Source organism: Protopterus annectens, chromosome 1.part0, assembly GCF_019279795.1.
Source record: "Protopterus annectens isolate FY-2018-M chromosome 1.part0, PAN1.0, whole genome shotgun sequence".
In the NCBI taxonomy this organism is placed as follows: domain Eukaryota; kingdom Metazoa; phylum Chordata; order Ceratodontiformes; family Protopteridae; genus Protopterus; species Protopterus annectens.
Window position 1 is genome coordinate 390,624,813 of NC_056725.1, and position 24,667 is coordinate 390,649,479.

Here is a 24,667-nt window from a genome sequence, read left to right on the forward strand (position 1 = left end):
GTCAGTGGTAGAGCCGCATGAATGGACAGATAATTCCGAAATGGATTATGACAGAAATAGACCTTTTTGCCACAAATCTAAACAAGCAGTTGGAAAATATTTTGCACAAGAGCCTTAGACACCAAGTCCTGGAGGACAGATGCCTTCACCTTTCAGTGTACACATGTGTTTCTGTGTGACTTTGCTCCCATTCCTCTAATCCCAGAGGTGTTACTGAAGATCAAGGAGGAAGGGCCAAGAGCGAGCCTAAGTGCACCTCTTTAAACAAGACAGCATTGACGTCCTCTGCTCCACGGACTGAGCTACCAGGAACTGTGGCAGCTATCTCGGGGGGTGAACCTGTTAACCCAGAACAGCGAAACGATTATACGTCCCACTTTGAGCACTTTCAGGTTGGCAGCCTGAATGATTTATCAGTCTCTCCTCAAGGGATTTCTTTGGATATGTATGTCTTGGCTTTCTTGAAAGAGGCCAGAAAACAGAGTACTCAGAAATCTTACATATTCAGTGGAAAAGGTTTTCTGTTTTGGTACCACTCAAAAGGACAACTATCACTTAATACAAAACTATTCCTGATGTTAACCTATTTGACTGAATTATTTAACTGTGGTCTTTATCATTCTTCTATTAAGATTCATGATTCAGCCATTTCTGCCAACCTCCCTATGTAGCTACCTCTGTTCTCTGACCCCCTTTTGAAATGGTTTTGAAGGGTGTCATTCACCTCAGGCCTCCCAGGTGAGTACCTTCCTGGAACCTCATCTTTGTTTTGAAAAAACGTACACTGCCAAATTTTGAGCCTATAGCTACTGCTGATATCAACTTTCTGTATGGGAAAACTTCCTTTCTCATGGCCATCACCTCAGCTAGGAGGTTCTTGGTATTGCCAGCCCTAATGTGCACCAAGTCCTTCTTATCTTCCTTACTGACAATTTCACTTTCATAACAAATTCCTGCTTTATGCCTAAGGTATCTCTGAATCTGTCTGTACACCTTTCTGCATTTTTTTTCCAAATCCTTAAAACAGAGGAGAGCATGTTCTTCATTCCTTAGATATTCACAGACAGCTCAGATGTTATCTTAGCAAAACCACAAACATTAGAAAAACGAACCAACTTTTTGTGGCCTTTGTTAACAAGAATAAGGAAGCTTACAAGCAAACAAACCATTTCCAAATGGCTTTATAGCTTTATTTTCTTTTGCTGCAGCCACTGTGGTAAACGGGTCCCAGACTACATCAGTGCATATTTTACCAGAGTTACTGCTGCATTGCAGCCTTCCATACTGGAGTTCCCACCGTGAAGACCATGGAAGCCAATAGCTGGTCTTCTACTCATGCTTTTACCAAACACTGGAATTTGCCTGTTTTCTCCAAGACTAGGGTTGGTTTTGCCTCTGCTTTTTTGCAGGGCATTCTGACATTAGCATAGTCTGTTTCCAACAATGCTTTTATTTTGAGATTCTTCACAAACTGTCATTACCCAGTGGTGAGACATGATAAACGTAGTACAGTTATATATACTTGCCATAAACTTAGATACTTGAGTGTCTTCACTGTTGTAATATTATTTCCCACCCTCCTTCTCCTCTGTTGTCTTAAATGGTTGGAATAGACTGCCAAACCTTTAATTTCTTCTTCAGGACCCCCCGTTTCTCTGTTGCTCAGGTTTTCAGTGTCCCCTATTCAATGAGTCACTGGGGACAGTTTGAGTACCTTGTGCTCCTGGCCTGAGACTCAAAGTGCAGAGTTCCTTTCTTGGGGCAAGAAAGACCTGATAACATGGTGCTGGCTGATGACCCTTATACCCTGTCATCCTGATTTTAGGCCCAGGGCATCCACTCTCCCAAGAGAAGGGGATGAAGTCTCTGTTATTCAGGCCAGACAAGGGCTACCACAACAAATATATCCCATGTTGTCATTAGTGCAACAGAGAAGACACTAACATTTGCAGTTATGTTAAGTAGACACAAGTGTACTTTCTTTCGTCTTGCAGATAGTCTGCTCATTTTTTCCATCTTCCCTTAAGAAAGGACCTTCTTATCTGTTAGGGAGGGAAGGTCATCCATGTTTGATACAGAGCTGTATGTAGCTAGGGTGGAGCAAAGAGGTTGTGACCAGCCGAGGCACATGGTGTTGGGGAGTGTGATCATCAGATATCCGTTGATCAAAAGTGCAGTAGCAACATTCAGAAATGAATGCCAGTACTGTATTTGCTGTCAAGGCAAGATGCTTGCCACCTGTTTATCTTTTTTTTTTTGTTTTGTCCTTACCTTAAGTCTTAAAGTTGGGTGGGCACTACATCAGATTGAAGAATGGAACTGGGTCAAAAGTCTAAATATCAGAACTAAAACACAAAGCTTAAAAGCAGTGAACCTGTCAACAAAATGCTTGGGGGGAAAGTGACCACCATGGCGCACTTTAATATTGTACAAATGTTAAGCACTGTCATCATTCTACAAACAGGACTTCATCAGAACAAATGTTTCAAACAATAAACTCTGTTTAAATGCAGTTAGTGCAATCACATGACACATCCTGTACCTATAGTGAAATCATTATTCAGGTCCTGTAGTTTTAATGACTAAAACATGTTTTGTAGTAAAACAAATATTAACATGTAATATTAAAACTATGCTAATATTACACATTAATATTAACATGTAATATTAAAACAGTAAAAACAAAATTTTTAGGGAATTAAAAAGCATTGAATCTTTTCAGCTTTTCAGTTTGAAAACTGTGTAAACCTACAATGACATCATAAGTAAGGTCCTGTGGTCTAAATACTAAAACACGCGTATAACAATGCAAATAATAACATCTAGTATTTATAAAAACATTGAAAATTAAAGTCTTTTTTTCATAAAATAAAATTAAGTTAAAGTGTTACAGCATGGATCTGAGTGTCAGTGAAATCATTTAAGCCAGGGGGATAAGTAGTCAACCTTAGCTGAAATAGTAGCTCCCTATATTCAATATATACTTCCCACCTTCTACTACCCAAAGCTTAAACTTTTTAAAATCTACACATACCTGTGAGTGTCTGCAAAGCATTATTCTCATCCCTTTCATTAATGATATAACAGTGTTCTTGTATCCTCATGTGTAGATATCTCAGTTTTACCTATGTAAAATACAGGACATGTGACGCACTTAACTAAGTATATCACACCTTTGCTTTCTCAGCTATAGCATTTGTCTTCGACTTCTAAAACTGTTGGTTTCCCATGATTCTTGTGCTTTATTAATGAAATGACATTGACTATAGGTCCCTCTTTTGCCATTGCATTGTTTGTGTATGTCTTTGCCACTAGTTTTCCCCAGCCTTTCTTTAATATTAGAAGTATATTTAAAAACAAAACAAGGCTTATCTCCCAGTTTACTACTTAAGCCTTCAAAATAGGAAAAAAGACACCAATAAATGTTTTTATAATTTCCTTGATGAAAAACATTCTTATTGAAAAACATATAGTATTTGTGAAACACAATTTCCATAAAGTCTAATATCTACATCCTACAATTCATAAAGTGTAGCTGAAAACCATTCCAAACATGTGTGATATGGGATCACAGAGGATTAAGTCTATCACTTCAGTAGTGATCAACAGCAATTCATCTTTGTAAAACTTCTGATTCAAGCTACATAAAAAAATGCCATGAATGTTTCACTTCTGAAAATTGTAACATTTTGTTAAAAATAATTTGCGAATGATTGGTTTTTGAACCACCCACTGCTACGGATAAAATGGTATGTTTATAAAGGTCCTTACACATTTTTGGTATACCAGTTTGGCAGGCAGTACATCATTCTCCACTTTTATATATTTGTAAATACATGGTAAAATAATTTGTTGTAGCAACAGATAATGTAAATATAAATCAATAGTTTTGTAATCCAGATGGCATTTTAGCATATCAGTTAGTCATGCTACACATTGCTGACATGGTAGGTAGTATCCATAATAACCAGTCCTCCTCCATTGTCAGTTTCATGAAACATATAATGTTGTCCAATATTAATACATTTACTAATTCCTTGTCATCCTATGACAAATTGTACTAGTGGTAGGCTGGTTCTGAAGCAATAACCTTCCTTTTGTCTGCTTCACACACCTTCTCATGCAGATTTAAGGTTGGGTGCAGTGAGGGATTGCATAAACATTTCCTAGTAAAGATCTGTGGTCTAGCAACATCTGTGTTATCCACTGTGTCAAATGATAAACTCAAATTAAACTTCCTAATTAACAGGTGAAGTTCAGTTAAAGTTTCTACAATGTCCATATGTCTCGCCGATACAAATGTGAAACCTTTTTCAAAAAGTCTAAGCCACTAATTTCTAAAATAACAGTACTTGGATCAAGTGAAGAACTTTCAGTCACATCTTGGCTTGCTGTTATACTAACTTTTCAAACAAATGTCCAAAAAAGACTGTATCTTCTCCAGAAGCAATTAGCCTTGTCTCTGACCATGACCTTGTCCTGTCTTCCTCGCACAAAATGAGTGTGCCAAAGCGCCCCTGCGTCATTCTCTTTATTCAAGGCTATATTGGACCTGATTTTACCATAAGCCTCGGTTTTAATTGTAGCTGCATTGTGTTAGTAATTTGATATTACGTTTTGACAAGTTGAGTATGTACACCCATAACTGTGGCTAAATCAATGCTGCTACCTTCTCCAGGTCTCTCCACATTACTGTCTTCACCAGCAGTAGAAAAAAAGCTCTGGGGAAGACATGGTGGGAAGAATTCAGGGAAGAATTCATTGTAAAAACAAACTAAGAAATAATATCCAAGTACTGGAGCTAAACACCAAGCTTATAAACAACAAACCTCTCAATGAAGTGCTTGAGAAACTAAGTAAAAAGGCCATTGCTATCTTGAGTGAAGTAACCCTTTCGGAAGGCCCTGATAAATAATATTCTAAATATGTTTCTGGAACTTGTCTTCCTGACCTCCACTGAAAAGATGTCTTGCATGACCCATTTGGACTTTTCTGGTAACTAAATGCAAATAAATAAATAAATAGATGCACATTTCCTTGTGACTCAGGGATTCTGCCATTAGAATGGTGCTCTTGACACATGCACCCCCCCCCAAGACATGTGAAATGGTATTGCCTTATCGCTGCTCCTCGTTTCTTCAGTAACAACTTCAGCTCTTGGGCTGCTAAACAAACCTGGGTTTGCTGGACTGTAGTCAGGGATTTACCTCTGTACAGCAGTGGAACTGGCTTACATAATCATCTTCTGTTTACACCTGCACCAAACATTATGACTGGGACATTGACACTGAGAGTTGGGCCTCCTTTAATATGTTAGTTCTTCAGGATTCAGCTTTCTGATTTTTAATTTTGTTCTCTCTGCTGTGCTGTGCTGCTTATTTATGCAAAGTACTGAAGCTCACATCATACAACTGATAGTGTATTTTCACTATTTATATAACCTTGTTTTACAGACTTTGGGTCCCTAATATTCTAGTGTTGTTGCAGTGTACAATCAAACTGTATTGTAAATGAGAAACTGACATTTTTGTTGTGTTTTATGCAGTGGTTAAAGCACTTTACTGCACCGTCATGCTATCATCTTGTAGCTGAGGAAAAGGCTTTTTTAAATTTTAGTCCTGCATCATGTTAACATTGATAAACTGTACCATTTTATTAAACTGTATATGGTTTGGAATAATATTACACTTAAGAAAAGCATAGCCTAAAAAAGACAGTTGTGTTATTTCTTGGTGCAATGTTAATGTAGCACCATAGTGTATATTCAGTGCTCTAACCCATCATGCCTTTTTAAGTAGCAATATGCCTGTGGTTTACAAGGCAGATTGTTGCTGTCTTTTAACACAGACTTCATACAGATAATGCAAGATGCTAGAATATGCTTGAGTGTTCTTAGGTTTTTGAAGCATTGTAAAATGTTAGCATCGACCTTGGGGGGTATTAGAAACCAAACTAAAATCAGGTACACCTCATTGCATTTTACTAAGTTTTAGTTGCCTCAGTGGTGCTCCCACAGCTCTATACAGTTGCCTGATCCCAAGAGAGAGCTGGGCTTTGCTTTACATTAGGTGCTGATACAGTAACCATGCTGGGGATTGCAGACCAAAGGCCAGGTTCAGGAGGAGGAGTAACAAATGACTCGTCTCTGCTGGTGGTGGTGCCCACTGCATGGTTAGCTTGTTATTCACACTTGTTCCCTGTGCTACGGTGAAATGGTTTGTTAGAAGCCAACCAAAAAGACATGTTTGGTGAGACCTGGGGGTTACAGTACAGTCCTCGTATTTCTCATTTATGCCATTGACCTGACCTGTAAAATGCCTTCTGTTGTGTTAATCATTTGGCATGACTATCAGAGCACTGAGCACCACTGTCCATATCTGGGCCTTCACGTCTAATTCTCCTACATCTGCATAACAAAAAAATACACATCTTACAACTAAAGGCCTGACAGAAGACATGGCAGTTTGCAATGAAACATAGAAGGCCACAAGCATTTTCAGAGTTTCACTGCTTCATAACCTTTGCATAAGTTCTTACAGTTTTTCACTAAAGCATAAATGCTGGATTATAAAAGATTAATTTCTGTATTTCAAGTTGAAACCTTGTTGAATCACAAAACCTTGAATTGTTTAATATCAACTGTTGTGGCTGATGATACCAAAAATTGCATGTCAATGGCTTTTCAGAGTGAAGCATTCAGCCTTAAAATGCAAACAATCTGAAGTAGATGAGTTGAGCATGTACTTAGTGCAGAAATGACAGTTTAAAGGGTTTGACACATGAGTAAATGTGTAGTAAATTACAATGTGTTGCAAATTTGCTGCAGATTACTACAGACCACATTGTTATTTTAGTGAATGTGGCAAATCAGTTTTTATAAGAATCAAACCTGGTGTGCTATCCATGCAGACAAAAGACAAGTAACCAAATAACTCCACGGTATTCAGGAACTCAGGAAATCATGGGGTTGGACAAAAGTGCTTAACTTGTATTTTGATAAATGGATTGTATACCATTTTTTGGCCAAATATTGTGGAGTTATTTATAATAAGAATGCCCGAGTTAGTTAGGTGGACAGTTGTACAATGCATATCAGAAGTGAAATATGGTAGAGTGCACAGAATTGTTCACTGTGTGTAAAACTGTTTAATACTTCTAAAAATAACAGCTACATTTCAAGCTGTGTAGCTGAAGCACTGGGATGAGCTTAAGGGGTCATTTGCATATATCCCATGGGCCTCCACTGCAGGAGTTTAAGGCATTACATAGTGGAGATTCTTGTTTGGCTGGGTCTTTCTTGCAGTTTTTACTGATTAATTTACATGTTAGCTTTTAGTGGATGCCTTCTTGAAAATACTCTTTAGTATAGCAGAATAAATTAACTCTTTAGTGTACTTTTAAATCATAAGCAGTAGGAAACTGTTCTGTAGTTCACTATAATCTGGGATTTATAGCACCATTGTTCACCAAGACTTATATGATACATATCCTTTAATAAGTACTGTTTTTATTTGTTAATGCATATATTTTACATTCAGTGTTTTGGACATGTGTATATATCAGAATTTTGGTTCAAGTAAGACAAGAATTAAGATATTTTGCTGTGGTACAAAACAGAGGAACCTTTGCATTTTCTTAACTGTATCTTCAGTCAAGCTTTTCCTCACAACAAATATATACATGAATGTTTTGCACTGAATCTTTTGTTAATAAAGCTAAACTATCAGTCTGCATGAAGTGCATAAGTATATGGATGCCTTCAAAGTCTCTATGGGGATACCTGCAGTTCAGGGTGATGTACTCTGTAACATTTTTGTGGTATGTGTGATATGCTGTTCTGTTTAAGCAAAATCTTGTTTGCAGAAAGGTGTTTTTATAACTGTACTTTTAGGAGAAGGATGCTTGATTAAGCTTGAATTCCTGTTACTGTGTAATAATGTGTGAGAATTTGTTGTTGTACTCAGTCTAGTATGATTAAATTATAGAATTAATTTCTTTTTCTCCCAGGCATAAAGAACCTGTCAACAGCCCAGGTAATTAAAACTGAGCATTTGGTTATTTTTTGGACAATAATTGCTTTGCTAACATGGATTCAGTCTTTCCACAGCTGTAGACTTCTTTGCTTGATATTTTTTCAATTCACACTTTTTTAAATGTTTTTAAACATTTTTATGTCTTTTTATTGTATGTATATATATATATATATATATATATATATATATATATGTTTTGATTTTTTTAAGGACAAAGTGTTCTTGTATTGTCTGGTACACTCAATATAGTTATGTGATTTCATCATTGCATTTGTAAAATAGTGATTTATTTCAGAAAGTTACAGCTTATTATTGTTATTTTAAAGAGACTAACATTTCAGAAAGTAGTTTTGATTATAAATCATTTAATTTCTTTCTTATAACCAGCAAAAGGGCCAAATCGAGAAAAAAACAGCCAAGGTAAGCTTATTTTACAAGTCTATTGACAGCTCTCCATACTTAATTGCCATTTCTTAATTCTTTATCTGACCTTCTTTGGTCTCGTAGGGCATTAAATATTGCAGTTGTAATGTAACTGCCATCTTTCATACAAAAGGTGTAGATTGCTGGCACAATCTGGGGAAAAAGCTGCATGATAATCCATTTTTGCAGGACCTAATCTTGAAACTGCACTATTTCAGAGCAATATTTTAAGGCGATAACTCTGTGCTCCATTTCAGTCATTTGGATAGTGAAACTGTAATACTACTAGAACAGGGCAATTTTTGATGTGTAATTAGTGGTATGACCAAACGTTAAGTCACAGCATTGTAGCAAAATGAAAACAAGGTATGTATTCTGTATTTATATGCCCTTTAGGCAAGCAGTAGCATATGAGTTTTCATATGTGTATCTGTATATGCGTGCACATAAAATACACACACTTGCACACAGACAAACATATATACACAGAAAAACTCACACACATGCAAAATATGTTCATTATTTATTTTCGTCTTCCATTTTCTCTAACAAATCCACACGGTTCACAGTAAAAAAAAAACTGACAGAAAAAGAAATTGTACTGCATCATGCTTTATTCAGAAGCATGGAATGCCATGTTAAAAAATCTGCTTATTTCTTCTTTCTTACAAGACTTACAGGAATTCACTAGTGTCATGGAATTCATTAGCTGAGATGTGCTTTATCTCCCTGTTTTTCTTAATCCCTTTTTATCCCACTTTTCATTGTTTACCTGTTGACCTCCATCAATTTATTTACTGCAGGGGATGTTGTTAACAGGAATAACTTACCTACTAAAGAAAGCAGCAAGGGAAATGTATTGAAACCTGCTGATAACAGATTTAGAGCAAGCATGTTTGGTGGGGGCTAAAAGTTAGAAGCTTCAGTCTTCAGAGTGAAATGACTGATATGACCACATTTTTCATTTAAGGAGCCAGATTGCTTTGCTAGTTTAAGCATAGAACTGAAACATGTTTTTTTAGCTATGTTCTTAACTTGATGTTTAGTGTGGTACCTGTTAAAAATGCTTGCATTAGTACACTTATTCTTGTCTGATTTATGTTTATCATTTAGAAATGTATTTTTGTTTAAAACACAATTTAAAAGTATTCTATGTGAATTTAAGATTAACTACATTCAGGATCTTCCTCTATTGGGTTCTGTACAGTGGGTAACAACCGGAATGCCTGTCCCTGGAGTCCTGTCATATAATTTGTTTGAGTAACACAAGGTGTCCCACTTGGAAAGGTGCACCCTTGCACCCAGGCCGTACTCTACGATTCTTTCTTTCTTGCTGCTCATGGGCAGATTGCATGAATCTTCTGCATGTGCCTACTGTCAGGTTATGAATTAATACACACACAGTGGCTGCCTCTTTTGCATGGTGCTGAACCGTGATGTTGACGTTGCTGTGTATGGTAGTGTTTCACACTTTACATTTGTAAGTTACATGATGAGAAGCTTATTGTGTATTTCAGCAATTGCAGGATAGTAGTACTGGAGGAGAACTGGTGCGGAGATCTGCTGGAAAGTCCTTCCTGTAGTCTAAGGAAGGATTGTGGTAGACCAGAATAAAGGAGAGAAGGAGCAGTTCTTTGCAAAATCTCTGCCTGTTTCTAAGCCTAGCATTTTAACAATGGCCTTCAAAGAATCCTTCTTTTAGCAAGTGAACGGTCTTCATCTTGTGATCTTTGGATGGTTGTAAAAGGGACTAAAGTAGCATGATCCCACCAGTATATGTTGGAAGTCAGATTAAGGGGATGGTCTGCAGTTGTCCCGCACAGCCAGCTGACTGTCTTAGATGGAAAAGACTGAAGTCCCCGGAGATTGCCTCCAGTGTTGAAGTCAGGGTTAGGGTGTACTACCATTGCCTCCTGCTGAACTCAGTTTGGCTCACTGATGATAGCTGAGTATGAACAAACCTGACAGGCCATCTGTCACCCCTGGAGAGTCATATTTGTAGGGCTTGTTTGATATCTATTGATTGGGGGGGGGGCTGATGCAGTGGATGTTGAAGTAGCACCACCAGCGGTGAGTGTCTGCCTGTTATTGATGTAGCTGAATGATATTTTTGTTGGAAAATATAACATTTCCTTCAGATTTCTGATATTTTTTTGCAGATAATTCCAGGCTTCAGGAACTTCCTTTGAAAATGCTTTTACTTTTGTTACTTTTGTAAAGTTGGTCCTGACCACCTGACCACGGAGGCTGCGTTATCAGCAGAGTGAATGAGATAGGCAGGTTCTTTAAGATGGAACCGTGCTGCCTAGTAGTGGACAGGGCAAGTGGTTTAGTAGATTGTTGAGGAAATAGTTTAAAAGTAGCATTGCACTGGCAGTTACTGGTAACCAGCTGACTTTATGCACTGCATACCAGTGGTGTATCTTTGGGCCACTGAAGGATGTGAATTTGCATATCCTGTTAACAGTTACCTAAAGAGCGTGAGTGCTCTAAGCAGAGTCCATTCCAAATAATGCTAGGCAGGGCAGTATTCTGGGCATTAACATTTACAATGCAGGAGCTTTCCCTGATTGCACAAGAAGTTTGTATTTGTAAACTAGTCTCAATTGGTCGAGAGCTACATTATTGATGTTTGAATATTTGTGGTGAAAACATTTGATCTGGAGTTATTACCAACTATGTTTATTCACTTTTGGTAAAGATATTCCATGTGGATCAAGAACAGAAAGGTGGCATTAACGGATCTGTTCTATTACTGCAATTCTGCAAGTGTATGCTCTTGGAAATATTTACATTCGCCTACTTTGGGTAGTAGGATGTAGCCAGTCAGCAAACAATTAACAGATAAATGTTATGGAAAGAAAATCTGAAAAACTGCTAGAAAATATTGAATATACCATGGCCAGGCTCCTTGCTGTAGCATTTACTGTTGAGGGCAGGAAACAAATATGTATGTTGTTGACAGATGAACCATAACAACTCCCGCAAACCAAATACCACTGACAGTTAAAAAAATGCACACAAGTTAAAATGAAAGCTGTAATCAGCATAACATTGTAATTATGTAGCAAAAGGCTAATATGATAAATTTCTATGTTTTTTAGAGGGAAACGTGCCCCCCTGCACCCTGCTGCTTAAATATTCTACCCCTTAGGTTAAGTAATATAATTAACTAGGCCAAAACATAGAACGTTCTAACCTTATCTCATGTGCTCATAATTTCTGATTTACATCATCTAGTGATTTTGAATTATTTTTGTTGTCAGTGTTTAAGTTTATTAGTACATTTAGAGTACTAAGAAAATGTTTTTGTTGTGTCCTTCGGCTTTTCCCGGTTAGGGTCACCACAGCAGAACTCCGGTCCGCTAATGATTGGCAGTAGATTTTTACGTGCTGGCTTGCCGAGCCTAACGCACAACCTTCAACGAAGGAACACGCATGTCGCCACACAGAAGACGCTCTAACTGAGAATTGAATGGGCAACGTCTAACTGTGAGGCGACAACGCTACCGCAGAACCACCACCGCAGTTAGAGTACTAAGAAAATAATAACTCTAAATTACTAAAATGAAAGGAATTCCCACTTGGTAGTGAGACAGCTTGCTAATTAACATGCCATCCCATTTCCCTTCTCTCACTTACTAACGGGCCATAGTAATGAGTTGTTTGGGCTCTTACTGTGTGAGTCAGATGTTCATTACAACAGATTTCATTGCTTACTAAACAGTATATATTAATTTGACTATACACTGCCACAGTAAACAAATGCTACGATCTTCAGAGACAGTTCTGCCTTGCAGATGTCATTACAACTTGCCTACATTAAATATCTGTGATCAGCCTATAATTTTGTGCATGTTTATTTCAGGTGGGGGTGGAAGTGCCAGTAGTGAACAGCAAATACTGCTTCTGACAGAGTACCACATGACCTTCGTGAAACAGGAGCTGTACACTGTCTAGACTCTAGAACATGGTTATTTCTTGGATGAGAAGTTTGGAGGCATGGTGTGTGTATGAAATAAATGGAGAGTTCTTGATCACAGCTAAATGATCACTGATATGGTTTATTTCACTTTGATAACAAATGAAAAACATCAGAGGTGTATACAGAAAGTCAGTCTTTCAGAGTTTGAAAGAAAGTGACTAGCCACAGGGTGTGTGTGTGTGTGTGTGTGTGTGTGTGTGTGTGTGTGTGTGTGTGTGTGTGTGTGTGTGTGTGTGTGTGTGTGCTGGGGTTGGATCTATAAGGAAACAAATCATTATCACAGTCTTTTTGTGAACAGTGTATGCGACATCTTCACAGTCTGAATAGAGTACCCTTAAAGAAAGGTTTCATTCTGTGCAGTTTGTCTTTGAAAGAAGTTGAAAGTAGTGTCTGTGTTATTTTAGAAATGCAATAAGATACAATCCTTGTTTTGGATTTCAGATTGCCTCATTATTATTGTTATAATTTCTTAGCATCCCTACAATAGATATATGTAGGCTCAGCCTTCTAGATTTAGCTCACGGGAAGGACAGGGTGCTAATTATAACACAGTGTACCATGAAGTAAGTTTGGTACTCCATAGAATGGCTGACCAAAGCAATACTCCATTCAGTGAAGTTGGTGTACAGTGGGGAAAGACCTTGTGCTCATTTTACCACATTGTATAGCCATAGTAGTCTGTGCATAGTGTACACATGCAGATGACCCCACATCCCTAGAAACATACAAGTCACAAAAACTACATCAATTGCATGTGGGAGGTTGCAGTGGGTAGATGGTGTAATGATTGTGATCATACCAGTCTGTCTTCCATTTTGATGTGTTGTTCAGCTACCAGTGATGGGCATCACATAAAATCTGAAAACCCTAGAAGTAGTGAAGTTCCCTGTGGTGCAGGCAACCCTGCTACTGCAAGCAATATTGCATTGTATTCTGTTTCCATTCGCAGTAGGTCTATGACTTTTCTTCGGGGTAAGAAATTTAGCACATATCCAGTATATTTCTTAATTGAGTTGTTGTTAAATCAAATCTTACATAGTCCACCAGATTAGGAAAGTTTTTTGCCACTAGTTTTTCCGAAATTTAAGCTCACATTACATAATGATAAAGTTATGCATGTGTCTTCAAACCTGAAATTACCAGCTGGTTGCATTTTGTGACTGTGAGTTATGACATATTTCTCTTAGAAATTGCTAGAAAATTTGAAGAGGCTTCATTTATGATCATGTGTTGCTAGGTACTACTAGTGGGCAGACAGAGCTGTTTGTTGTTTGTCATTTGTTTCACAACAGGCAATCTATATTTAATGGGTACTACTAGTGGGCAGACAGAGCTGTTTGTTGTTTGTCATTTGTTTCACAACAGGCAATATATATTTGATGTTTATTTTCGTGCTGATAAACTCTACATGTATTACTAGTTTGTTTTAATTAAATCAAAACTAACATAATATTTTTTTCCTAAGAAAATGATGGAATTTTCTCTCACTTTAGATGTAGCAAAATATACATGTTTTACTAATGCTGACTGTAATAAATATGTTTGTAATTGTCATGCCTGCATGTCCCTAGAGCTGGTATCCAGGTGTCTTTTCTTGCATGTTTTATAGGAATATATGGTGTAGTTTGGTGGTATTATCATTTGTACTTTAGGTTAAATTCAGGTTAGAATGGTTGCCAGCATTTGAGAAACAGCAACATTTGCATAATGTAAAATTCAAAGTACAAGGTAGCAAAACATATGTGGATGTGTTTGGGTTACTCGGAGAGGTAAGCCCTAAAAGGGGCTGCTACTGCTAGCCGCAGACCATTCTGATTCAGAGATTGGCCCAGCACAGTGATCAGGCACTGTGTGTAGGATCACAATGCAAGCTTTCTCCATGGTTAAGCTATGTGCTAATGAGGCATTCCAGAGGAGTGGCTATGCTAATTATCCTACAAGAGTGGCTGTCTCACATAGAGCACCCCAACAGCCGAAGAGAACATGGCTAACTCCTGGTCCATATTGGCTGTAGGTGCTACATTACAGGGATCTGGGGTAAAAGGTGAGTGGTCTGAGGTATAACAAATGGCACAGCAGAGTCATCAACCTGCAGCTTAGGCAAATTGCTAGCCTGCTGTGGTGGGAAAAACTATTTGCCTATTTTTTCCTTTTTGTAGCTGGAATAAGGACCGAACTTGGGACCAGTAGTGTATTCTATGGTCATCCCGAAAGTGGTGCCTGTTCTCCCAGGGAAGACAACCAGCAAATACCAGTAAGCACTACCAGTCCACAACAGTTACTTTTTTGACAGAAAAACACAGTAAAAGCACTTTAAAACACCATGCCAGCTGCATAAAAATAGAATAAAGACAATTTCTTCTCAGGAAAAAAAATGTTTTCAGTTACTTCACCACTTTGTTTAAAAGTCAGCTACTGTTTCGAGACATTCCATTAAAATGCAACAGTTCTAGATTTAAAATAAATTTCCTGAAGAGGAAAGTAATAAAAGATCGACAAAATAAAGCAAACAGAAGTTTTTCCCCCAAAGGGAACTTGTCTGCCAGCAAAGGAAAGAGTAAGCTGTTCATTGAGCTTCAAAAGCCTCGGAAGAGCATATTCTTCAGTGGCAGTAAAGCTCTGCAGAGCTTCACAGACACCTCATCTTGAGCTCCCTGACAGGTTGGATACATGGAAGGTGCCCTGAAGGTTTGGAAGCTGGCTGGCTGTTATATCTTGGCAGGATACAACCCATTTATCTAAGGCTACTGCAGCAGTGATCAATATGATGAACATCAACCCTGCATCCTTGCAAAAAAAAAAGATAACATTTTGGGAGGTCTATTTTAGTTATGTTTGTCCCAGTTTTATTAGAGAAGTGTAGGTATAGATAGCAATTCCTTTGTTTTAAAAATATAACATAAGAAGTTGTAAACTGCAGTTTCTTAACTGCATAAAGATATAGAAGAACAAGTAAGAAAACTGTCTGCATATGTCCCAAGGCATGTTTCATCATGGTGTATGGATGGCATGCTACAAGGTATGTATTGCATCACAAAACACTGAACTTTAGCGAATATTGCTACATGTATTCCATGATTCATAGCAACATGAGCAATGTACACATTTTCTATGGAATAGTTTGCACTCCCTGAGCTTGCACCAAACTTGCTTGGTGCCAGGAGGCTAAAACACTGCAGTGGGAAGGTCAGAAACAAAAGAATAAATCTTGAATGCTTAATAGCTTTTCTGAAATGCCACTTTTTCACAACTGTGGTTTGACCTTGCGAGAAACGAGTCTTTCCTTACTCAGCAGACAGTGTCGTTTTGCCTTGTTGAAATTATTTATTTTAAGAATGAGGAGAATGACAAAGGTACTTGCACAAAGTAGGGTTTAGATGTGTTACTGACTTCATCTGTACACAGAGTAAAGGTGTAGCCAGCTTTTACTAGCTTAGATGAATACACTTTACTTTCATGGTATGACTTGTAGTCTGAGCCTTTTGAATTGTAGCGGCCAGGCATTAAGACAACAATGACTCCTCACTACAATGCAGTTTATGAAGGATCACATTGTTTACTTAAAGTGGCAAAGTGAGTGGCCTCCTCATAACATGCTAGTGTTATTTTCACATTATTTCTTGACCTTTCATTGCTAAACATCTCAGAACCACTCCGCATATGTAGTCAGCTACTGTTTCAGTTATTTCTTTTTATTAATTTGTCACTTCTGAATAAAAGTGATTGTCTTGGTTATAGAGTTCCACATTTGGTTCTAGTAAAGGGGGTATTGTTTCTCCTATACCACTCTACCTTGCATTACTTCTGAGTTTTGATCACCCAAGCAATCCTCTACATATCAGACTACACTGTTGCCCCTTGGCTTTGGGCTAAATGCATGCTTGCCACAACTGTACCCAGTTATTTCTCACTGTCCTTGCTACCCAAATCTCTTCTTTGTAGTTAACCTAGAAAAAAATGTTTACATTCAAAGAAGAAATAAAACCTAAACCTACAAATTGTCCAATAGTCATTGTTGCTTTTATTTGCAACTCAGAGCCATAATACCTGCTTGCTACATCACAAACATGGAGTCAGAGAAAAGAGCATGGTCAGAAAAAACATTTGGAAGGTTAATATATGAGGAACATTTAGTGTAAGGCAGACACTTAAAAAAGTTAAGTGATTAGTAGACTTTAGTTAAAGCACTCAGGCCTGGCCCCTCATTTTATAATGTGATGGTGGCCTGGGTATTCTTACTTGCTGTTTCCACTTGTAGTGAGTGGTCTGCTTGTAGGTCAGCATCTTCAAGGTTTTATGACCCAAGAAAAGTGCAGAAGGGGGACTTCGTTGTAGTTGCTGCTCTTAGGAGTGACTCTTGCGTGGATTTCCCATGTACCTCCACTAAATTGGATTCACTAACATCGATTGAAGGCGCTGGACACATTTCTGAGTGGCAGGCATGGGTATCACTCATTTTCGCAGGTAATTCACCCAGTGTAATAAGTCTATAATTTCCAGTTGAAATAGAGGAGTCCTCATATTTGAAGGCAACCGATGGTCTCACCTTAGGGCCCCCTTCTAGTTAAATTTACACAAACGGTTCAATTTACATACTTGTTTTTCACATTTGAGAAGCAGATCAAGTGGAAACCTGAGAGCATTTGATTTTGCTGGGCATTTGTCTGCTATTGTGTCTGTAGCAACACTCTTAGTCACACTTTCGTTTACTGCTCCCTTTTGGTAGCCATTCCTTAATAGGGATGAACAGTCTCTCTTGGCAGCAAAGGTTGTGTGGTTACGAGTTGTTTGTAGCTACTGACACTTGTGTGTCTGAGGGTCTTCATTTAGAGATTGACAGAGATGATGAGTCCACCTTGTCTTCTGTTTTAAATTAAAGGCCGTCCTTCAAGGAAGCCTTTAAGGTTGTGAATAAAACTTCAGTTAGCTGGAGCACATTGTCTTTCCCTTGTGAGTTGGTCTTTGATGCCACTTTTGTACCTGGAAATGCTTGATTCGTATCCTGTTTATGAAAAAGACAGATTCTTTCAACAGTGCCACCTATGATTTTTAGACCTTTTTGGAGAAAAAGATAAAGGTAAATGCTGTCTTTTCTGCTCCCCTATACAAAAGTCAGGAGGCCGCAGCATCTACCTTCCTTTCTTCCTACAAATAAACCTATAAAATTGGACAGTCTCAGCAAAAGGGCTTCTTGCTCTGCTGCTGCTGTGCTGGTGTCCTTCAATTACTTATTGCATACGGCTCATTTCCATAGTGTCTACGTGTTTCATTAAGTGGAGCGAAATTCCTTTCTTTGTGATTCTCCAGGCCAGAAAATTGCTAAACAGCTAATCCTTACATCATCCAATATTAATTTTCATGTAGCCATATGCAGAGATGTTTCTGCTGTTGCTCTGGTCCCAGCTGCATGTATAAATATCTCTGTTCTCAGAATTTCTTGGTTTTGCCTGCAGTATGTATTAAGAGTTGAGGCAGAGGACTTTTGATGCTGGTTTTAGTAACACAGTCTTCTTTGGATGGTATACTTAACCTTACTGATGATTTCTAGCACTTTTTCAAGGCAATCCATATTGTAAATTAGCTTTATAGCCATACCCTATCTTAATGACATTTACCAGATATCTGCAATAGTGTGACCCCCAATGTTATCAACTTAAGTCCTGTAATTATCAGGTCCACATTTGACTCCATGAACCAAGTTGTCTAAGGGTATAATTTTGGGTAGACATCCCCTTAAACATTCATGTGTACAGCCTTGCTGGGGGATCATCAAAGCAAAGCGAGTGTCAGGTTCTGCATCATCTTAGTAGTAGTTGTTTGCGTTCATAAAGTATGGGCAGCCTCTGTCATTGGTTGGGGTCTCCTGTCCGTGTTATGTTTCCTGCTATCCATGTTACATTTCCTGCAGATATATGAAGTGATCTGCCCTGAACTGATGCTATCTTTGTTATCCAAGAGAGTGCTGAGGATCAGCTGTCTCAAAAGCAGGAGTTTGAGTTCTGATAATGACCGTTTCCATCATATCTTATTTCAAGCATTTAAGAATTTGACAGTATTTTCCCATTTATATCTTTTCTGTCACCACCTTGTTTTTTGCTGAATCTGTAAGTATTGAAATATTTATTAAATGACAACTCTAGTTTTACATGGAGTAAGCTTCCTGCACCTTTCTGTGTAGGACGTTTGTCACCCACTCCTCCTTATTTATATGTTGCAGCTCTTAGTTTGCTTGGCCTCAGGAAAGAGGGACTATATGTTAAATGGAGTTGTGTCTTACTGATGCTTCAGTATTTGCCATTTTGTCAAATGCTTTTGAGTAATTTCCTTTCAGTAAATGCAGCTTCCGAGACAGTGCATTCACTGAAATGGCCTCAACATTTCAGAGGCCTAAAACTGCATATATGAGTGAAGCCCAGCTGTAGAAGCTGAAGGCAGTTGACAGGGTTGGGGAAGCATGGGCAGCTCATCTGTTCAGTGCTGCATGCTGGGAAGATACAGTACCTGTGCCTTGGCAAATAGGGGTGGTGGGTCCAAATTTCAAGAAGGACTATATGACATGTATTCCATTTGGTCTTATCTAGTGTTTTGATAGCAGACCAATCACGTTTCCTCTATTAAAAACACTGAAATTTTGTCACAGTTACTGAAAGCCAGCTAGAGGTGTACTTGTGTAAGTTACTCCTTGGCTGCAGTGCTTTCTTGATATCAGTAACAGTTTCCAAAAAAAGGCATTTTTTTGCAAGGGACAAGCTCTTACACTTCCATGTTAGGAACACCATCCCCCCACACCCCTTGTTACTGTTGTATACCAACTCTAAGCCTGAACAAAAGAGAAAGGTAAACAGTCCCAGCTATCTCTGTACATGGATATTATCTAGGGCTGTTAACACTCATATGACTCTCTGTGAGAGGAAATCAGCCACCTCTCATTGGGTTATCCCATGATAAAATGGACTGTTAAACTGTAAGGGAGTCACACTTCCTGGCACCTGTAGAAAAACCTGTGCCAGATTGCTTGCTGGGAAGACTTCAGATGATAGTTAAACATTAGATAAAGGTGGAAGAATGTAAATCCTTTCCAGACAGTGGAACCACTAGCTGTGTGTAAGGGTTGTGTGAATGTGCTAGTATTTTGTGCAGGGATTTTGCAGACTTGGAGAAAAGTTTTATCCGGTTACCCTTCACTGTGGGAGGTTATGGAGGAGTATGGGGTAAAGGCAGGGCATCTGCATCTCATGTGATCCTTGTATGAAAGCAGGAAAGAGCAGCACCTGAATTCTACGCATTGAGTTAATTTTGATGAACGTTAGACTCCACCACAGATACATTTTGTCACCACTTCTGTTTAACTTTTTCTTGGGCAAAATGTCAAGATACAGCCAAGGCTGGTAAGTTATCAAGTCCGTGGGAATAAAGATTGCACATCTGTTTGCAGAGGATGATGTCTTTCTAATCTCTTGTTATATTGACCTCTGAGACAACCTTGAGTAATTTGTTTCTGAGAGTGAAGTGTCTAAAATGATGCATAGATGAATTGGTAAAAAGGATTAGTCTCTCCCATTTTACCTTGTCTTGATTTAGACATATTTAATTGTGTGAATTTATGAATATCCTTCTTGAATTAGGCACTGCAAAGCAGAAATATCATATGATTATTATTATAGCAGTTATAAATATTTTAAGAAACTTCTATTTAGCTCATATGAAAAAAAAATACACTAGACTTCCACTAGAGTGTGGGTTCCCTAAAGTTAAAATTGGAATGATACATATCCCACCCTGAGTTACTGGAAATTTCTCTGAACTTAAGGAAACATAGCTCCTTTCGTACTTGTCTTTGATGCTGTCTTTACTCATTAGGATTAAAGGCTCTCTAGTGAAATGTTGGCACTCAAAATGCTAAGTGCTGACAAGCTGGAAAAAAAAAAGACTGAAAACCCAGGAAAAGATCTAATTTTGTAGATTGTTCTCTTCTCCATGAAACTCCTTTTTTTTTTTTTGCAGTGAGGCAAGCCCCCCCTCCCCCCAAATTTATATATACCAACTCAGAGATCACCTTACCATGGATAAAAGGAAATATTCTAAGAAATGGCCATCTTGGACTTAATAAATAAATAAATAAATAAATATATATATATATATCTGTTTTTCACCCAATCAGTCTCCATTTTTGGGACTCACACTAGTGGGTCCCAACATTTCATATGATTACAGTTTTAAAAGGTTTCAGTATATGGGAAGAGTTGTGGGTGAATGGAGCTTCATTGCAGATGATGGCTTGACTTTTAATAATGGGGGGTGGATTACTCTATTACAGAATTAATTGGGGGAGACTGCTCATATATTGAGTAATCTTGTTACCCTACCTTCTGTACCTCTTCGTAAAGGTAGGAAGATGATGAGATACAGAATGCATTTTTAATCGAAAAATATATAATGCAATTATAACTGAAACATGGTTTGACCAGAACAAATCACTCCTACATTTCCAAGGTGTTTCAGGTTCTGTAAATTTATGATGCACAGGATATGTGGCAGTGTTTCTATGTACGTAGAGGAAACTATGGATAGGATGGTAAAATTCAGACGTTTTGTAATTAAAGTTATTTACAAACACCGCAGCACAAGTTCAACTGCTGAGGAGAATGGTAACTTCTCATTTAAACTTTGTATAAATGAGGATCGTTATACCACTCAATGTCTTTGCACAAGAAATCTGGACAAAGTCAAAAATAATGGGGGGATAAATGCCCCAAAATTGGGGTGGTGGTCTATGTCAGATGATCGAGTTTTCAGAAACTCAAAATTCATATGGTCTGTGACGTCCCTACTCTGGGCTAGTAATGAAGGAGCCTCAATCTTCACCCCTGACACCAATGAGGGATGTTAACCTGGAACAAAAATGGATACACACATTATTTCCAGATGCAACTCTGTGCACCAAGGACAGTTTCCCTTAAGAGCACACAGGGAACACACTCCCATCCCTGGGTCTGGGTTTTCCACTCTCTCACTAGGCCCCAAATAAAACCCCACATTGATCACAGCTGCAGAGTTGAGTCCTCAGCCGAATGTTCCAAGCCAAGTCCTCCATTATCCTGTCAGTGAAACCAGTGCTCTGTGTCCCTGCTCCAAGCAACTGACACACACACACTTTGAGATTTGATTTTCACACACACACACCTGGGAAAAGCTGGCACAGATTTAAAAGATGTACCCGGTTTGCCCAGACTACAAGGTAGATACTGCCAGCAGAACACTCCAAATCCAACTACTCTAAGACTCTTACCTGGGTACCCATTTATTCTGAGTAAAATTAATACTAATACAAATGGTAGCAGTTGACCAATGCAGCAAGGCTTTTGGAACAGCCACAGTGTCACCAAATAAATATAAATATAAGTACTCTCAAAGATTAAACTATTCTCTAAAAAACCAGACACAATGAAAATTTAAATATATTTAACAGTAATAATAAAAGAACATGAAAATGCTAAATATCTATTTACAATAAACACCAGAGTTTCAATCACAGGAAATACTAAAAATAACACAGATGGAAAAGTTCACACAGATACAGAAAGGCAACACATAATTAATCTCAGCATATTTCCTGACTGATCTAAAGAGTTACTGTCCCCTAGTTCACTTACAAGAGCAAGGCAAGATGAAGTGGGTGAGTGGTCATCCTTCTTGTCAGGTTTCACAAACAGACTGCCCTGAGACTTCTATCTCATCTATTATTAAAACATAATTTCAGTGCTTAATTACAGAGTGATATCACATACATCTTGTCATCTGACTTCTGGTTCCCACACTACCCCTTTACTAGAAAATGAACCAGAGTCTAGCACATATGTGTCAAAATACACACACATAGATCTTTGCTAATATGTGTTATTCTATCTGGACGGTATAAAACCATTTCAAAAATTTCCAAAGTTCCAGGGTAGAAATTAGTTCACCCCTAAGGACAATACAGTAGGAATCCTAGTCCTGGTTTTCACAGACATTTTGTCTCTGGCTGTAATCAGAACTGTAAGCTACAATCGTTATGGCCTAAACCAGGTTATTTAATTTCAGACAATTTTTCAAAGTTAGCTGGACTGAGATTAACCTCTTCTCTTCTGTTCCAGTATCCTCTATTACAATGTATTTATTTCAACAGTTACAATACAGTCTGACATACAGGTATATTTCTTTTCTGTCGAGCAGGACCTATTGTTGGTATATTTTTAACACAAGCAGCTTTACGAGTGCACTTTCAACACAAGCACCTGTACAAATCAGTTTGATATACAAATAACATGCAATTCTTTACAAAACTCCACCTAGCTGTGCTATCATGTATTATGTTACACATCCACTGCCCTACTTCTCCTGCCATAGCTGTCAGTACCTCACATCATTACAAGATGCTCTTCATGTTTCACTGTTGCAGTCATTACATTTGGGTAATCTGCTGGCAGGTTGCCCTCAGTCAGCCTGATTAACAAAGTCTTGGGTCCTACGTTGGTTGCTGTCCCTTCTTCTATGATGTCAGGTCGTCAGGGGTATAAAAAATGCAGCCAATGCCATTTTCATCCGTCTTTCTTGCGCGCGGTGCTGAAGCAGAAGCAGTTCGCAAGTGCCAGTCGGCCGACTCCTGAAATTTTCGTTTTCGAGTTTCAGAACCGAAGTCTTCAACCTAAAGCTAAGTACCCCGTTGGGGAAACTTTTTCTTGCTCCTTACCGATGTCAGTAAAAGTTAATAATTGTATTACCTGTGGGAAGCAAATACCTCATAAGGATTTTTCTTTGTACTGCATTCCTTGCCTAGGCCCTGATCACAACGTGTCTTGCTGTCACTTTTGTGCTAAATTTAATCAACGCACTATTACGCGTCGGTATATTTTTGCTTTAAAATATTTTGGCTCAAGATTTAACTATCCAGAAATGTCGTTGGTTAGCAATCTGACTACCAGAATACATAAAAAACGCAAAGAAAAAGACAGAGAGAGACAGTCGAGGTCCAAAACCAACGAAGAAGCTTCTCCTAAGCCAGTTGCTGGTTCGCCGGTACTCAGTGAGGTGCTTTCGCAGCCACTGATACCTGCTAATTTTGATTTACAGGTCTCTACTGAGACCCATTTGGAGTCCGGTATGCCGCAAGATGCTTTAAGTATTGAACCCGTGGATGTCTCTACCTTAGATGGGTCCAGAGCCGCAGAGCAGGCATCGGCTTCTGAGGGAGTTTTCAGGTCTAAAGATTTGTATATTAAACCGCCATCTTCAAAACCTAGACCAAAATCAACTTCTATGTCTAAAAAAACGATGCTTGGGCCACATGCACAGGCTCCTATGCCTAAAAAACAAATGATCAAAATGGCTGAGGATTTAATTACCTTTATCAGGGGTTCCCATCCCCCTCTTGCTAAGAGGCCTAGGCAAGGCACTGACTATGAATCCTCAGATCAGGTTTCTCTTTCTTCTGATTCCTCTTCTGATCAGAAATTATCTATTCCACCTTATGAGGACTCTGATGCAGAAGATTCCATCCCTTCTGCTTCTCCTCCTGAGGATTTTTTTTTTTGGAGAAACTTTGCATACCTTAAGGGAACACTTTCCCTGGGAGGGTCAGGATTTCTCAGAATCTAAAAAGAGGCTTAAGGATTTCCTTCTTCTTCCTCAGCATAGGCCTTTGGCTATACCTCCTGTTCTAGACATTGTTGATGATGTTTTCTCAGAATTCAGCATGGCTCCTGATTACCTGCCTCTGGCTCCTAGTAAGCCAGACAGATATTGCAGGGTTCCTGACTCCCACAAATTCCTTTTCAAAAACCCTATTGCTGTCCCTGAAACCATTTCTCAGGGACCCAAGGGCATTAAGGCTTCTACTGCTAAAAATCCTACCCCTTCTGATAGAGACTCCAGGGCACTGGATAGATGGGGTAAGAAGATTTACACGTCTGCAACCTTGGCAATCAGGGCTTTAAACTGTCAATTTCATATGCTTAAATATCAGCAGCATGTCATGGGCTTACTTAAACAGAAAATTATGTTGATTTCTGACTGTGTGGAACATAAAGAGTTGCAGGATTTATTGCATTCAGCTGAACAAGTTGGAAAGCATACTTTGCAATGTGGTTTTGATTCCTTGGAGGCCTCTTGCAGGGCTCCTGTAACTGGATCTGTGATAAAAAGGCATGCTTGGCTCAAGGAGCAAAATCTGCCTGATCATGTTAAA

The 24,667-nt window shown here is 38.5% G+C and overlaps 1 protein-coding gene across 4 annotated transcripts in view; it reads left to right on the forward strand.

The window, feature by feature from the left end:
- The window catches only part of EML4 (EMAP like 4), a 1,975,061-nt gene that overhangs the window by 1,336,176 nt on the left and 614,218 nt on the right, over nt 1-24,667 (forward strand). For all 4 annotated transcript variants that reach the window (XM_044060268.1, XM_044060269.1, XM_044060261.1 and 1 more), the window contains 2 exons: nt 8,008-8,033; nt 8,421-8,453. In XM_044060268.1, the coding sequence (XP_043916203.1) occupies nt 8,008-8,033; nt 8,421-8,453 (59 nt within the window). The remainder of the gene's footprint in view (nt 1-8,007; nt 8,034-8,420; nt 8,454-24,667) is intronic.